Here is a 17,154-nt window from a genome sequence, read left to right as displayed (position 1 = left end):
GCAGAAAGTGACAGATTAATTGTCCTGAAGGTAGTTTTTCATTTCTTTCTCAAACATCATCACACACTCTCCTGACAGGATTTCCATTGTCTGTGTGTGCACACCTGCAACATCCAAGTCTCATCAGCAAAGTTGTGGAGGTGGCATCAAACAAAGCGGTCTTTCAAATAACTGAGCTCAACCTAAAATGTTGGTAAGACAGAACACGTTTATCCTAAAATATACCCCCAAAAAACTCATTGTTTTCCAAAGATTCTTCTTTTAGGTTAAATATATGCTGTTTGGAGCTGCACTCGGAGTCTGAAATTAACTTTTTATCTGCTGAAGATTAAAAATCCATCAGCTTGTTTTCTAACTGGGAAAAATAATACCTCAGATTCTGTTTCACTGCATTTCATCAACGACATCGGCTAAGATATTATCTCGAGTAGAAACTAAAACACATTTAGGTGAAGATAATACCTGTGCTTGGGTTTAACCTTGAACGTCAGTGAACCTGTTAGGAATCAGGCACATTTATGACTGCGGGGTCACGCGGGTCAAACAGTCCATTTGACACACAGCTGGGGAGGCTTAGTCTTCAACAGGATTTCTTTGAAATGACCAAGCAGTGCCCCCCACACCCCAACCCCGTGTACCCAGCGCCAGGTATAGTTTTACGACCCCGAAAGCCGACACTCGCTCACCTCAGCACTGATGTGATTGGGATCAGGTGGGGGGCAGCTTCAGTCTAAACTGTCTCGTTTAGAGCCCGGGGTTGGCTGGTGTCCAGGTGATTCACAGTTCAAATCCCCGTCATCAACACAAACCACAGAGGCTTCGTGCTGTCCTGTCAGCAAAACAGCTATCGTTATTATGTTCAAACACCTGAGATGATAACAACCAGGGGTGGAAAAACAACCAGGCAAAGATTGTAACTTATATCACAAAATACCTTTAAAGTTTTTTGGGGTTTTTTTTAAGTTAGCCTATGTGAGGCTTGGGGATGGTTTGCACAGAAGACATTGCCCCAGTGCTGCCTAAAGGTTAGAACAGGCCATGACCTCTTATGATGATGAAAAGGTGTTTTTAAATTGTGTTTTTATCTGTCTGCGTTGCTGCATTGTGCTTGTAATTACCACTTGCACAGATGAACAATCTCAAGAACACAAACACGAGCAAGAGGTCAACCTCAGTGACTCCAATTTACCGAGGTGAGGCCTAAAAGACGGATAGCAGCTGCAGTCATTTGTGTGGATGTGTGTCAGTTAAAGCAGCCACAGCGCTAACTTTAAGCCTCACCAGTCTCCAAATGGATGAGTCATTACAACAAAAACATCCATACAGTTAATAAGGCGAAGGGAACTGTACATGACGACAAAAACCTTTTTTTATGCCGGGCTGCAAACATATGTTTCTTCTGCAAAGTTGGACATGTTAACATGGGAATCTGTGGCGATTGACTCACTTGTGGAGACAGCCTCAAGTGGCCGTTAGAGGAACTGCACTTTTTGGCACTTACCAGCTGTACTGTTTTACTGTTTCTGCTTGAGGTGAACTGGCAGAGAGGAAGTGAAACATCAAAAGTGCAACAGAATGACCAAAAAAATGAAAACAAAACCTCAAAGCCATGATAAAAAAAAATATGTGATACATTTTGCATAATCTGTAATTGAACTAAATGAACATGAACTCAAAGGCTTTGCCAAGTAAGATATGTTCTGTGCTTGTAATGTTTTCCTCCAGTTTAAGATCAGCAGCCATTAGATAGATAAGTTTCAGAACACATCGTATCGTGATAAGGGTTTTGTTGTTTATCTGAAGTTTTTGTTGTCAGTATGAACTGCAGGAAGGCAGATAATAGCGCAGAGACAGAAAGCTTGCATCAGACTGGTGCTCAAGGAAGAGCAGAAAGAAGCCGAACAAGGTGTAAGCTTTCCAAGGCTGCCTTCGAAATCTCATGGGGGGGGACTCTGTTTAAAAGGCCTTTTTGTTCAGTCGTAACAACACTAACAAGCCATTTAAAGAAAAGCTGCAGGACATGAGTAGAAACATTCCCCCGAACACGAATAAGGGCTTTCTGCAACAAAACAAGCAGCTGAAATCTCCTTTAAACAAAGTGAAACGCGGGAGGTGGAGGGCCGTGTATGCGTAGTGTTTGTTCTGCAATCCAGATCCATCAGTCACTGCGTTTCTGCAGTCTGGAGCACATTCCACAAATCCTGCTGGGTTTTGTTCCCCATAACCTACCTAACAGCGACACAGCAGAGTCCTGCAGAGCCGAGCGAGTCAGGCTCATTTAAGCACAGCACATGCACCACTGTGACCGTACTCAGATAAGCATTCTTCGTTTAATTATTTTGCTTTTACAGGTTGTGTGGCTTTAATGGGAATTCATGTTGGGCTTTTGATATAGTAAAGGTTAGACCTGGCTTTCTGTCAGCACTGCAAAACCTCTGTAACATCAAGGTAATGATGCACGACGGGTTGAAATACATTTTGGCCTTTTAATTTTGCAATCAGGTGACATAATGTTTTGCAGAACCCGTTCACTGGATAGCTTTGTTTCATTATCCTGCACCTTAAGTGTAAATAATTAGCGTCTTCTTTCTGTGGCTATAACTGCAAAATCCTCTGTCATAATGAAGCATTTAATTTAAGCAGGTTTAATGCTTCATGTTTGATTTATTTCCTCTGTCAGTGGTGAAAACTCTTAAGGAGAACTTTTTTATGCTTTTCCTTTCTGTCTTTTCTGTCATATAAAATGGTTTATTGTCATATTAATGAACATGGCCCAATTGTCAGAACGTGTATTATTATTATATTTATCTTGGTTCACCCCTCAGTTCATCCCCAGTCTCAAAATGGCGTTTGTTAGCTCCTCTCGCCCTTCCTTTAAGCCACAAATTCCCAAAAAACATAGCCATGTATGGTGACAGTAACCACCAACACACCCAGCTGAAGTCTATCTGTGTTTGAGGTCAAGGTTACCTCAGTGCAGTGCTCTGCTGGGTTGCACATTCTCACGGCCGTGAAAGAGGACAATCAGCATTAGAGGAGGCAGGAACCAGAAACCCTCAGAAGGACACCAATGAGAAGAAGAATTAAAACAGCAAAGCTGGAAAGACCGCAAAGGAACCAGAGCAGATCAAAAAACCAAGGTCCAAACAGCAGGTCAAGAGTGAAGATGTGCAACCAAGTGCAGTGAGTCTAGGAGCAAAGCATAGCAGTTCCACTTTCTGAGACAGGAGTACGGGTAGCCTCACACAGATTGCTGTCTCTTCGTTGAGTTTCTCTTCCTGAAGACATATTCAAACTCCACTGCTTTAACTGCAGTTTGGCCCTTGCTCTCTTTTGCAGACTCAGTGAGCTTAGCATAGCAACACTTAAGCCTGGTCTCCACCTGCCGCAGGTTCTGGGTCTTCTGATTGGCTGCCTAAAGCATAAAGTTTAATAAACAGCAGGTAGGTGGAGCCATTGTGGCAGAGATGACTATATTAGCAATATCCCTTTCCTGTGACATAATTCAGATCAAAGAGTAGAAAAAACTGCATGAAACTGAAGATTTAGGGCAATCTGAGTCTTGTGTTAAATTGACCTTATCATTTTGAATTTGGGCCATGTTTAGTCTGCGCACCAACAAAAGTAACACATATTTTAAACTGTTTTCAAACTAACAATGAGTCTTAAAAACCTACAGATCTACCACCTTTTATATAAATTGTGCAGCAAAAGTCTCATCTTGAAACATCCCACAAGCATGTAAACTGATAACCAAATGCTAATTCCTAAATGCCAAGGAGAACTAGTGCTCAAAGGGAAGATGCATCCATCCATGCATGCTTCATTATTTCATAAAAGGACAATATCCGCAAATGTCGGAGCTGCACTGGCCTGTGGGAAGATTCACGGGCACTGATAATGGAGGTAATTTGTTTCATCTGTACGTATATCGATAGTGTCTTTTCCCACAGGTTTTTCTGAGTGGCACCGGAAAAGGAAATGCACATCATTTTGTGATAGGATGAGTACACCCAACAGTTCCCTGCAACTGCAGAGCTGCAGATGCAGTTTTGCTTTAGGCTGAGGACAGAGTGAGATGAGGAGGTGCAGATGGGATAGATCCGCTCTGTAATTTGCTTCTGTGGAAATAAGCAGAGGCATTTCCTCTTGATCTAGCAGGGGGGGGGGGGGGGGGGGGGGTGGTATTAATGATAATGGGACATTCTGGGACCAACTGGCTCTTAAACTGAGGAAAAATACATGACTCAGTGACCTGATTATGAGGTTATGCTGTCATTAACCTCGGGGTTCAAAATGATGATGATTCAAATCCAGAGAACATTGACCTCTGCCTCAGGGCTTTCTGTAGTTTGTTTTTGCTTCTCTCCCTTCTTATTACTTATTTTCTTTGTCTTGTTTCTTCTTTTCTTCTTTGTTCTTTTTAACTTCATGTCCCAAGTCATCATAGTCAATTTATAGTTGGATTATCACTCAGTTAGCCTCACACATTCACATTCCCTGCACCACGAATCATAACAACTTTTGGTGAATTTGTAGCAACTTCACAACTGATAAGATGCACATATTATAGCAACAACTGTGTGTGCAGAGCCAAGCATTCACCCTCTAACAGCAAACTTTAGGTCATTCAGACTGAAACATTAGCGATTGCCTGCAGAGGCAATGAAAAATGTTGTAAGGCTTCTGATAAAGCCAGTAGATATCAGAATAAAGCAACACTTCCTCTTCTATGCGTCCATCAGAGTTTAATTTAAGACTATATATGCAGAGCATTTCTAAAAATCTGGTTTTGAGATTGCATATCAGCACATGCCTCTGTTGCTCTCCACAGGGAGAGTTTGCCTGCATGCACTTGAGGACTGCGCAAATGGGATTTGCAAATACTTCTTTGACTAAATACTGAGTAGAAATGGAAACCTAAAAGGGGGGCAGCTGTGGGTCAGGAGGTAGAGTAGGTTTTCCACTGATTAAAGAGTCAGGTTTGAAAAGTCACCAGTTCTTTCACGTGCTAAAAATGATTGGTTCAAGCATGGGCAGCACAGTGTGGGACCACCACATAGCTACAGCACACTTAATCTAAGCTGTCATGTTTCTGCATTTCCATCTAACGCCATGACATCATATCTGGCTTCACTAATCTCACAAACAGCTGCAAACAAAACAGCAATTGTAAAAATACGGGCTTATCTAGTGGGTCATCGGAAAGGCACCATCTTAACAACTGGCCTCCCGCTGCCGTCATCTCAGTGAGGCCTTGTTCTGCTGAAGGTCTCTTCCTGTTAAAACAAAGCAGATCTTTTTCACTTCCACACTGGCCTTTACGTTAAAGTAAAACCTGCCCTGTGGCTGCTTTTGTCGTGAAACTGAATTGAAGTTTATTACAACCACAACATTTTTAGAAGTGCAATGACATTATATTTTAATTGCCAAGATTTTTTTTCTTTTTTTGTCTTTGATAACATCTGGAGGAAGTTTCTGGTGTTTCTGGGCAGTCAGTCTTCTGTTATCGAGCAGCACATACTAAACAAACATCCGATAATTCTTTCTTCAGATATATGAAACAGTAGTTTGGAAACAATCAAATATTGTTATTCGTGTAATTGTGCCTCTTATTAATGCATCAATTCTAAATAATTGCCAAATTGGATGCAATTACATGACAGACTTCAGTCTCCCTGTTAATTAATATGCATTGCTCCATTTAACTAAAATAAACATAAGCTTAAAGGTCAATTTTGTGTGTTGGGCTGTGACATCAATTGCAGGAGAAACTGGGGCTCATGCAAACTCTATATAGCCGTGAGGCCTATGTAATCAGATTAGGTAAGTAATTGTGTCAGATTGCTTTTAGTTCAGTGGGTTAAGTTACTACTTACAAAAAGCTGCCAAGTAATTTGTATTCACTGACATGTTCAAAGTAATCTGATCCAACCCTGCCTACAGCAAACTACTAAGTACTGACCCACAAGGTCACGTACAGACATGCCGAGTTGTCCCTGCCTATGAAAGCATGACGTTGTCTAAATAAACCACGTTGTTGTTTCAGGTCTCTGAAAACTTTCAGGAGCTGAAGAAGAGAGCAAAAGCACCTCAAACTCAGGAACTGGTTAAAGAGCCACACTCATTAACAAACAGCACATTGAACCATCCCCGCTGCGGCGTACCGGACTACCCCACCAAGGAAGAGTGGCGGCACCGGGGGCGATACCGCCAGAGACGCTACACCCTGTATGGACAACGCTGGGACAAGACGGACCTCACCTATAGGTACACACTGGGGCCCTTAGCTGTGTTGTAACTATATGCTGTGTTTGATTATAAATAAAGCTAAATAAAGCTTACAATAATAAAATGTGAACTTCTACAGTCCCGAGAGAACTCCGTGCTGATGTAAGCCACGGGATTCATCCGAAATGTGCAGCTGAAAAAGCGTCCTGCGGTGTTACCATTTGGTGCACGCACATATGATTGTTTTTCTGCTTCAGCAGGCGGCTTTTTCAGACGAGAAAAAAAACTGTTTTCTCAAACCCGAACAGCAGATGGACACAGTTAGAGATTAGATGGTGAATATGGTGGAGTATTTAGGAACAATGAGCCAAATATAGAGACTGAGAAAGTAAAGGAATTGTAGCGTCTTAGTAAAGTGTTTGGACAATGATCACAACACTTCAGTGCAGCCTGGTATTGATCCTCCAAATCTCTAAACATCATTCTTCCAAAAGATATTCATTCAAGTGGTGAAGGAGTAGAAAGCTATGACTGTATGGATGTGGGTGATGTCCACTCTCATCAGCATAAAAATACTTCATCACTGGATAAATGTGATCACTAAGAAATGCTTTGCAGTGACGTTTCCCTCCATCAGCTTTTAAGTGATGACACATTAACCTGTTTTCAAGTTAAAGTCTCTACCGGTGCAGTACTGTGTGTCATTATACTGTTATACAGTTCATGTCTTGCGTATCATTAGCTCAGTTTTTAAAAGCATCTGTGCACTTCAGGACCCCAACTTTTTGGTTGCAAAGCATTCAAAAACAGGAACTTCACTGATCTTTCAAATGAAACCTACTCCCTCTTACTTGTACACCCAAAGGACTAATTACATGCAAACAAAATGCAATGAATTCATCAACACCTCCCATGTAAATTGGGAAACAGGGGGCACCTGGATTTGAACCAGAGACCTCTTGATCTGCACTCAAATGCTCTACCACTGAGCTATACCCCCTCAGCCAGTCACTTTATGCAGAAGCTAGACATAGGTTCCAGTCTTGGAAAGTGAAGGTGATGTTGCTGTGCCTTACAGCTGCATTCTTTGAAATGAGCAGCTCCAGAGTTACATAGAGGATTTTGAGAAAATAAACAAGTTCTCATATCAAGTGACATCACTTTAAGTTAATTAATGGACATCGATTTAAAGTCACGTCTGGTCTACTTAAATTCGTGTTGACTCACTTCCTCATGTCTCTTCCTTGTTCCCATCTCCACTGGGAGACGAGGAGTTGAGCATGTGCAATTTGGGAAATGATAATGGGAGAGACGATGAGATTCCAGTTAATGCTAACAAGATTGATTCTTTATTTTCTGCAGATTTGTCAGCTGCATGTTCGTTCCACCAATCATCAAATCATCTTTTTCAGTCACATAGGTAGCATTTAAATAGGAATTTACTAAAGTTACTTAGTGCCTGCCCTCGTTTTATCTACTGTCTGTGACATTATCTCAGGCTTTTTCTTTAAAGGAACTTTCTTCTGATTGGCTGACCCCTACCAAACAAAAGGTTGTGCTCAATTCGCACTACCCAATATGGCCATATTGGGGGTAACTGCCGAATGATGCAGCTTGGAAAAGTTGTTTTTCAACTTCAGCAAATAAATAAATAAAACAAATTCCTTATTTAAAGAAGGGGCATCCGGAGTTGAACCAGAGACCTCTTGATCTGCAGTCAAATGCTCTTCCACTGAGCTACACCCCCACTTTCTATTATTGACTGTTTGCAAAAGATGGACATAAGTTCCAGTCTTGAAAAGCGAAGTCGATGTGGCTGTGCCTTAAAGCTGTATTCTTTGTAATGACCAGCTGTATAGAGGTTTTTCAGAAAATTAACCTAGTTTTCGTATCAACTGACGTCACTTTAAGTTAATTAATGGACATCAATTTAAAGTCATGTCTCTTCTACTTAGCTGTGTGTTGACTCACTTCCTCATGTCTCTTCCGTGTTCCCATCTCCACTGGGAGACGAGGAGTTGAGCATGTGCAATTTGGGAAATGATAATGGGAGAGATTCCCAGTTAAAGTTAAAAAAATGATACACAAAAAGGCAGAAGCATATGGTTTAGGGAAGGAGTTGGGAACTCCAGGCCCCAAGGGCCGGTGTCCTGCAGGTTTTAGATCTCACCCTGGGTCAGTACACCTGAATCAAATGATTAGTTCATTACCAGACCTCTGGAGAGCTTCCAGACATGTTGAGGAGGTCATTTAGCCATTTAAATCAGCTGTTTTGGATCAAGGACACATCTAAAGCCTGCAGGTCTGGAGTTCCCCACCCCTGGTTTAGAGGATTGCTATCTTTCGATTAACCAGTATCCATTGGTTTTTCAGTCAGATAGGCTGCATTTTATCCACTGTCTGCGACATTGTCTTAGGCTTCTCCTTTAAGAGAACTTTCTTCTGATTGGCTGACCCCTGCCCAATTCGCACCACCCAGTATGGCCATATTGGGCATAACTGCCGAATGGTCCAGCTTGGAAAGGTTGTTTTCAACTTAAGCAATTAAATAACTAAATTAGTCCTTATTCAAAGAGGGGGCACCCGGATTTGAACCGGAGACCTCTTGATCTGCAGTCAAATGCTCTACCACTGAGCTATACCCCCATGTCCTTATTTGCTGCCTGTCATAGACTGTATATAAAAGATGGACACTGCGTGCGGTACAGCATTTTGATTGTGGTCTTGATTGTTTTCCTTTAATTTGTCATCTAAGCATTAGCAGAGAGTAACAGCAGAGCTAAAAGAGAGAAAATACACATTCAACATATGAACATCACTCTGTGTTCACATCTTGTTCCTGCTCTTGAGACAGACTGGATTAAGGACATAAGGAAAATAATCAAAGATTACACAACCTACAGAGCACTTTCAGTCGTCAACTTGACCTTCAGAAAAAGGGGTGGTGCTTTTCTTTAATCTAAAGCCGTGGCACCATCGAGCGTCTGGCGGTCTGGCTGCTGCCTCTCTGTCTGGCTCACCCGGTGTCCCTTTCATTGTACTCATTCTTCAACCTAACACTATACGAAGACAGGCAGAGCGAAAGCAAGAGGTAGGAGGGTGATTTTAATAGCAGCGCTGGCCACAATCTAATTAGATTCTGCTTCACAGGACCAGCTCATGGTGACACCTGACGGAGTGATGTGGTTTACCAGGATCAAGGCAACACCCAACTACGTCAAACTCTCACTGTTATGACCATAATAAGGCCCTCGTTCCTCCCCAGCCGTTGTAAATGAGTCTGATATGAGAGTGGAGCCATGCTAATGAGGCTCTGTGTTTATTTTTTATTCTGAACCAGCCAGCGTTTTGAGCTTGTGAGGCAAGCTCTGGCATGACACCGAAGTCAAGCTGGCTCAGCTGAGAGCGCTGTTGTTGTAACCGCTTGAATGGTTTTTAGATAAACTGAAAAGGAGGTCTCAGGTGGCTGCAAAAGGTTAAAGGATGGCAGGGCTGCGTTAAGGGAGATAGATTCCACGAGTTTGCTTTTTTTATATATGTTAGACTTCATTCTTTAACTTTCTTATGTTAAAAACATTTTGTCTACTGCAAGGAAGCAAAATAAGTTGTAAAAGGTTTGCTTAAACTGGTCTGCAGTGACAAACGCTGCACACACATGGAGTAATGACTTGTCAGTCATACACTAAACCAAACCCTGCTGCTTTTTGACTGTAAAGGAGACAGAAAAACATCATTAAACCCACAGGGAAAGTGTTTCCTGTGGTCACTGCTTCACTTCAGGACTTCTAAGGAAACAAGAAGTCGTCCCTTTAGGAAGAATGCTGGTTTAAGTCACTTCAGGTATATCTTTGGCTTTTAACCCAGAAGCTGCATCCTTGTTTATACAGTTTATGGTATTAAACAGCAGTTTATCCAGCTGTTACAGAGCAGCACCATTCATTTGGAAACAGATCGACGCAGTCTAAAGTTCTCTCTTTTTGCACTGCTCTCCACCAAGTCTGAGAGCATGGGCTGTGATAGTTTCACCTGCTTCTTTTAAAGTGCTCCAAAATGGTAAATGGCCTGTATTTGTATAGCTTCACTAGTCCCTAAGGACCCCAAAGCGCTTTACACATCCAGTCATCCACCCATTCACACACACAGTCACACCAGTGTGGTGATGGCAGCTACATTGTAGCCACAGTCACCCTGGGGCGCACTGACAGTCCAAAAGACTTAAATATGTATTTTAAAGGGAATAATTTATTATTTAAGTACCTAAGTACCTAGGTCGTATTTAGATTTATTTATATATATCTTCTAATGTATAAAATATTTGAGCCATACAGGTAGATGTCTCTTAACAGATCAATACCTATACACTTTGTATTTGTAAAAATACACTCTAAATTCAGAATCAGACACTTTTCATTTTTCAGTAAACACTCTGTGGGTATTTCTTTTCCCACACATCGAGGTTTAAGATTTTTTTTTTACGCTATTTGGAGGGCAAACTAAAAAGGCAGTTATTGGGATGAATGTCTGGAGTTTTTACTGCTTGTGTGTCTCCAAATTAAGACCATATTTTCCATAAAACCCCCAAAGAACAGGAGCTGATAACGACCACTGTAAATTATGGAAACGTGTCCTGTCTTCTCGATTAGTTCCTTGAAGCAGTGCACTAAATTCTTAGTGATGGGCTTTGTCAGCCGTTAATGTGCTCAGTTTTAAGTTGCTGTAGTTGCTTTGATTTGTTTGGTACAAATGGTTGCAATGGTTCGTTTCAGATGTTGCTTTTCTGCTGGTTTTAGTTGCAGCCATTGCCGTGTTCAGTTGAAGGCATTACTGTGGTTGCAGCATTTGGCTTAGCTGCTGTAGTTGCCATATTTCACAGTCGCTTGAATTTTAGTGGTTAGTTTAATTTTTTGTAGTTTAAATGTAATATTGGTGTAGCTTCAGTATTAGTTGCTGTAGTTTTACAACAATTAACAGCAACTGTAGTTTTGTAGTCTTTGGGTAAGAAAAAGTTGCCCAAAAACAAGTGCACAGATGTCATGCTCAGAGCGAGAGAGGTCTGTTGCAAAAGCTCTGTCTCCTTTGCCTCTCCGTCTGTTGTGCTGCACATCCAGCAGGCCCTGATCACATGACCTCAGGGACTTGCTGGGGACGTATGGGTGAAAAATTTCTCTGATCCACACTGGCGCTTGTCCATGCAGAACTCTAAAAGTCAAAATCTTAAAGTGGACTCTAAAGGCAATGGGGAGCTTACTTTATCCAGAAGTCTCACAGCGGCAATCTGAACAACCTGCACGTGTTCCAGGGAGGTTTTGTTAAGACGTGAACAATGAATTGCAAAAACCCAGACGTGATGAAATAAAGGCATGAATAAATGAATCTCCAATTCAGAAGGTGACACAGTGGAATTCAGCTTGGCAATATTTCTCAACTGATGAAAGCCAGAGTGAGCCAGAGACTTAATGTGAGCATCCAAAAGGAAGGCTGAGTCAAAAGTTACATCAAGATCTCTCATCGCTAGAAAAAGAATTTTGTTGTTGTGGAAATCATCTCAGCCACCATTAATTAAAGTCTGGCTACAGGATATCTTAGGACTCTTAAAATTGGAGAAGATAAAATTCTCCATCAGAGGCTCATCGGATAGATTTTTTACTTAAATACTTAGAAAAGTTACCAGCACGAGAAATCTCTCTGTAGTCCACCATATGACAGTGTACAAATTTTTCTGCTATTCCCGGCAGTGGCTGTTCTACCTTATAAGAATACTCTATTTAAAGATATTCCAGCATTATTAGTTTGTTTCGACCGAGGAGCAAGTAATCATTAATATTAATATTAATATTGTTACTATTGTTAATATTGGTTAAGATTTATATCAATATTGATTAATGTTAAGACCTTGTTTTTTGAGGCTAGCAGATGTTAATGTTAATATTAAACTATAAGGATACGTACTACTATCTTATTGTTGATTTCTTTTCTTGTTTTTTGTTTTTTTGTTTTTTGTTTTGTTTTTTGTTTTTTTACTTTGTTTTGTTGTTTTCTATGGGTCAATTCATTTTCTCTATAACATATTCATTTTTACATTATTGGGAGGGAGTGGGGGGTATTCAGGTACTCATCCCATTTATGGTTTTTTTGTATGTTATAAAAAAGGAAAAGATTATTACTTCTATATGTACCTATGTGTTTTATGACAGTTTGGTATTGAAAAATAAAAGAAAGAATAATAAAAGTTACACCAAGGTTCCTGATATAAGATTTTTCAAATGTGGTTAGGAGGCCTAGAGTTCCTCATCATTAAGTTGGATAAAATTATCTGCCATCCAACTTTTAATAGATTCAGCATCATCTGCACAGCACTGATAGGAAATAAAAGTGCTTGAAATGTACTAAAGAGGGAGTGGAAACAACAGAAACAACAAAAGGCCCCAAACCAGAACCTTGTAGCACACCGTAGACAAGATAAGTGGAAGAAGACAGCTTAGCTTAAACAATGGAAGAGAGTTAGCCTGGTTTCATCCACTCATATGTCACATTAATGAACATTTTAGATTTTAATGTCTTTACACAATAGGAAGTTTAAAACCATAGTTTGTGGCTTGAGAGGACTCTTTACAGTGAAGCTATTCATTATGAACAGTCAGGTTGCGCGGTCTGGTACCACTGTGCCAAAAAATGATATATAGCCAGGAGCGCTACATACAAGCTAAGCACGTCCTGACAGCTCTGAGCAATCTTCTCTGTGTATTCACAGAGTTCTAAAAAACTTTACTCATGTAATTGAAAACCTCATGTAAGTCTAGATCATACTTTACAGAATTCAAGTACCATTCCTGTTAAAGTTCCCCACTTAGCACCGTACAAAGTGTAGCAACACATGGACACACATTTGTGTCTTCTTTTAGAGTACTTTCAGTTAATAGGACCAAGAGTATTTTTTTCCCTTTTTACACCCATGGTAACAACCAAATTCAGGTGTTTAACACTTCTGCACTGTTAGCGCTGCGCGGCAGATTCTGTGATGATTGGACAGTCAGGCCAGCTTGCTGCTTGTTTTCAGCAGTTATGCCTCTCTGCAGATGTTGCTGTAGTCCAGTGGGTACTTAAGCTGGAGATGTTTAAGTGTGTGGTTGCAGATGTTTCTGTTTTCGCAGTGGTTGCTTTACCTGTTGCTTTTGCCATTTATAGTTGTGCATCTTGCAGTAGTCGCAGTAGGTATTTTAGTTGCAGATGTTGCTCTGTTTGCTTGAAGAGGGTTCATGTATTTAGTTGAAGGTGATGACGTTGCTGTATTTAGGTGCAGATATTTCTGTAGCTGCAACGGGCAGTTTAGTGGCAGATGTTTCCTGGTAGTTTACTAGTTGGTTTAATTGCTGTAGTTGCAGTGGTGCAGTGGTTAGCACATTTGCCTTACACATTAACGCTTCCTGGCTCCTCCCTGGGAGGAGACACAGCGCCAGCCTCATGGGGTACTCAGTGTGCTCCCAGGGCCGCTCCCATGGATAATTGCGAGGGTTGCGTCAGGAGGAGCATCCGGTGTAAAATCTGTGCCAGGGCAAACATTGCTATAGTGACCTCTCGGGATATAAGAACGCATCCGAAAGAAAGTTTCAGTGATTGGGTTAGTCAGAGTAATTACTGTGTATAGTTGTGTAATCACAGTGGGTAGGTTATTGACAGATGTTTCTGTAGTTTGCTAGTTGGTTTAATTGCTGCAGTTTCTTTAGTTTCAGTGGTCAGTTTCGTGTCAGTAGTTACTGTGTGTAGTTGGAGGTGATGCTACAGTTTTTCTGGTCGGTGTGGTTGGAAATGTTCCTGCATTCAGAAGACGTCCAAAGCTTTGCTTGCCAGAGGCTGTTGCTTCATACCAACCCCAGACAGCTGTGCATTTCCATAATATGTCACAGTAATCTCATTTACCACAGAAGCAACATTGAGATTTGATGCAAAGCCAGTGTTGGTCCATATGATTTATGAAGCGTTTCAGTCTTCTTGGTAAAGCGTGATATTTTGGGGATTTTTGGTTTTATTTTGTGGGTTATCACACTGGGTGGTTTTATCTAAAAGGAAAGGGAGGAGATTTTACCGCAGTGTTTTGTTAGCAAGCCTGAGGGTAGAAGAACACCTCCCCGCTAAAGAGACAACTGAAGATATCTGATTAAAAGGGGGATACAAGGCTGGTGGTCTCACTTTGCTACTGTACATCCTGTGTGTGCGTATGTGTGTGCACATGTGTGTGCATATGTGTGTATATAACACCTCTATTCATTTCCTGCAGGATTGATGGATTTCCTTGGCAGTTTGGAGAGGAAAGGGTTCGAGGTGTCTTTCGGGATGCAGCAAAGATCTGGAGTGACGTCACTCCGCTCACCTTTACCGAGGTCCGTAACGGACACGCTGACATTCGCATCGACTTCAGAAGGTGGGAAGAATTGCTGAAAAAAATATTAAAAAGATCAGGAGCAAATGTCAAATTACACCATGTTGTGAATTATATTTAATTAGGCCTAAATATAAAACGTGAGCATCGTTACACCTGAGAAATACAGCTGCATTTGAGCTAGAATAATACAGTTTATGATGCGGTTATGCCACAAATCATGGTTAATAGACATTGCTTTAAAATGGCACTCAAAGGACACATTGTCTCCTTTTTCTTTAATATCTGTTGCCTTGATTCCCGCTCCTTGTGTTTTTTCCTCGCCTCCTCCACTTGCATCTCTGGTGGGAGGGAGTAAAGCAAAAAAAAAGAGAAGCAGAGGAGTTGAAAATGTGTAATTTGGTAAAGAAGAGTTTTTTTTCTTGCTGCCCCAAAATGCACAAAGACCCAACTAATCATTGTGCAGGAACAGCATCTGAACTGTGCTAGCTTCAAAGTCAGGGGGCACCCGGACTTGAACCGGAGACCTCTTGATCTGCAGTCAAATGCTCTACCACTGAGCTATACCCCCACATGCCAGGCCTTCGCAGAACTGACTTATATTTGCTTTCTTTGTAAAGTCCAGCAGGTCACCTCTGTATGCAAAAAGATAGTATAGAAGTCTATGATAAAACCTTTGCTTTGTAATTGCAGTAAACACTCTACTGTTGACTTTATGTTCTCACTAGTTCAGGTTAATACAAGATGTTTATTTCATGAATTATGTTCTCGTGCTTTCATTTATTGGTTGATGAATGAAAACAATTTCTCAACATATCGGTAAATACCTAATATTGACCGATAATGTTGCCAGTTAACCTAATTAGTTGTAAACTGTTCCTCCATTTTTCTTGCTTTAGCATTTACTTTTGCCACCTTTTATTGCCGCCGTCCCAACTTTTCGAGACACGTTGGTGCCATCAAAATCAAAATAAGATAATGCTGTCTCACTTTAAACATTTTCTGAGTTCTATTGTGAATAAAATGAGATTACATTTACATTTTTAGAGTTGGAGTTGTAGTTGTGAGTTAGATCCAGCATAGATCATTTTGAACTAAAGACAAAGATCTTTGCTACAGAGGGATTTCCAGAATCACAAAGATGAAAACACGAGATTACAGAGCAAGAAAAGACGAGGAGATTATACCAGAGATATAAAACTGGACTTTTGTGGGGGATCTGTGTCATCCTTGGAATTACGTAAATTCTTTTGTGAAGCTTTGATTGGTTATCAGTGGAGCGATTTTTATGTTTTTCCTCTTTTGAATCAGGTTGTGTTTTTGCTTTTAAATTGCTTTTATCCACTCTTATAGAACCAACTACAGATGAATGATAAGATAAAGGAAAAACCAGCATTAAATGTCCCAGTAACCTTTACGGCCACCAGGTGCTCGATTATTCAGGTCTATGAGCACTTCTGGAGGGTTGATTACCTTTCTTCCCAAATATATTCTCTTATTTTTTCTTGCGTTAGTAGTGATGGAGAGTGAGGTCACACATTAATCCAAGATGTCCCTTTGTTGTTCATTTATGACTACAAAGACCAAAACATACGGTTCGTTTTCCTCAAATATATATAATCAGCAAATCGTTTAGTGATCCCTGTTAGTGATGCCTGGGGCAGTTCAGCCATAACTTTAGACTTTTCCTGCTCATACATGCTTGAAACGATCTTGTTACCGAAGTGGACACGCAACAGGATGTCATAGCGTGGCTCAAGCACGTTCATCATATGTTTAAACCCCTTGTTTTGCACAACGGAATATGGCCTCATGTCTGCAGCCATAAACACCTTTTTTAATAGCTTTAGCCCGGTCGGATTGGGCAGCAAAGGGCTGCTTAAATGCCGCAAACTCCTCTGCTCCTCCACATGGACCGCTAGCGCTGGCCATAACTATCGCTTGACAGACTGACCACGTGCACCATACACACATTTTTATTTTCTTTTTCGAATCTTCGGATCACGTGCGTGCCGAACCGTGGAGTGGGATCGGTTCAGATCACAGATCAATAATGATCCGTTGCACCACTAGAATGCACACATTAAAGGATATAGGGAACTACAGGGATCTAGGAGCGGGGGAACACACAACACTGAGGCACAACAAGAGACGAGCAGTACATTGTTAATTTATCCAAATGTGCTTATTCTTTCTGCTAGTGTTGAATCCTCCCTTAAAGCTGAAGCTGACAGATGAATGTTTAGAATCTTTTGTCTGTAAAGCTGTTAAAAGGTTTCTGCTCAGTGCCTTTATTGCTCATCGGAGTGTTTGTTTTATAAAAACCTGCAGTTTATGGCATGGAGACAACCTTCCCTTTGATGGCCGGGGTGGCATTCTTGCTCACGCTTTCTTCCCTAAAACACACCGACAAGGTGAAATTCACTTTGACGCTGATGAGTCATGGACACTCGGAAACCACATGGGTGAGTGTATGGCTGAGTTTATTTTTTATTGCTGGAAGCTGTGCATAAAAACTGTGAAATGAATAGAATTACAGTTGTGAT

The 17,154-nt window shown here is 41.0% G+C and overlaps 1 protein-coding gene, 1 long non-coding RNA gene and 2 other non-coding genes across 4 annotated transcripts in view; 2 read left to right on the top strand and 2 right to left on the bottom strand.

The window, feature by feature from the left end:
* The window catches only part of LOC120716149 (stromelysin-3-like), a 34,423-nt gene that overhangs the window by 9,079 nt on the left and 8,190 nt on the right, over nt 1-17,154 (top strand). Inside the window, exons 2-4 of the mRNA XM_040003554.1 lie at nt 6,050-6,270; nt 14,507-14,650; nt 16,940-17,073. Of these exons, the coding sequence (XP_039859488.1) occupies nt 6,050-6,270; nt 14,507-14,650; nt 16,940-17,073 (499 nt within the window). The remainder of the gene's footprint in view (nt 1-6,049; nt 6,271-14,506; nt 14,651-16,939; nt 17,074-17,154) is intronic.
* On the top strand, nt 6,279-8,301 carry LOC120716150. The gene is made up of 2 exons (XR_005691824.1): nt 6,279-7,145; nt 7,186-8,301. It is a non-coding gene; the product is annotated as an uncharacterized LOC120716150 (long non-coding RNA).
* On the bottom strand, nt 8,806-8,877 carry trnac-gca. The gene has a single exon. It is a non-coding gene; the product is annotated as a tRNA-Cys (tRNA).
* trnac-gca lies at nt 15,108-15,179 on the bottom strand. Its single transcript has one exon. It is a non-coding gene; the product is annotated as a tRNA-Cys (tRNA).

Source organism: Simochromis diagramma, unplaced genomic scaffold (assembly GCF_900408965.1).
Source record: "Simochromis diagramma unplaced genomic scaffold, fSimDia1.1 OVJJ01000583.1, whole genome shotgun sequence".
Lineage (NCBI taxonomy): Eukaryota > Metazoa > Chordata > Actinopteri > Cichliformes > Cichlidae > Simochromis > Simochromis diagramma.
The sequence above is the reverse complement of the archived record's forward strand: the minus strand, read 5'-3'. Positions and strand labels throughout refer to the sequence as shown.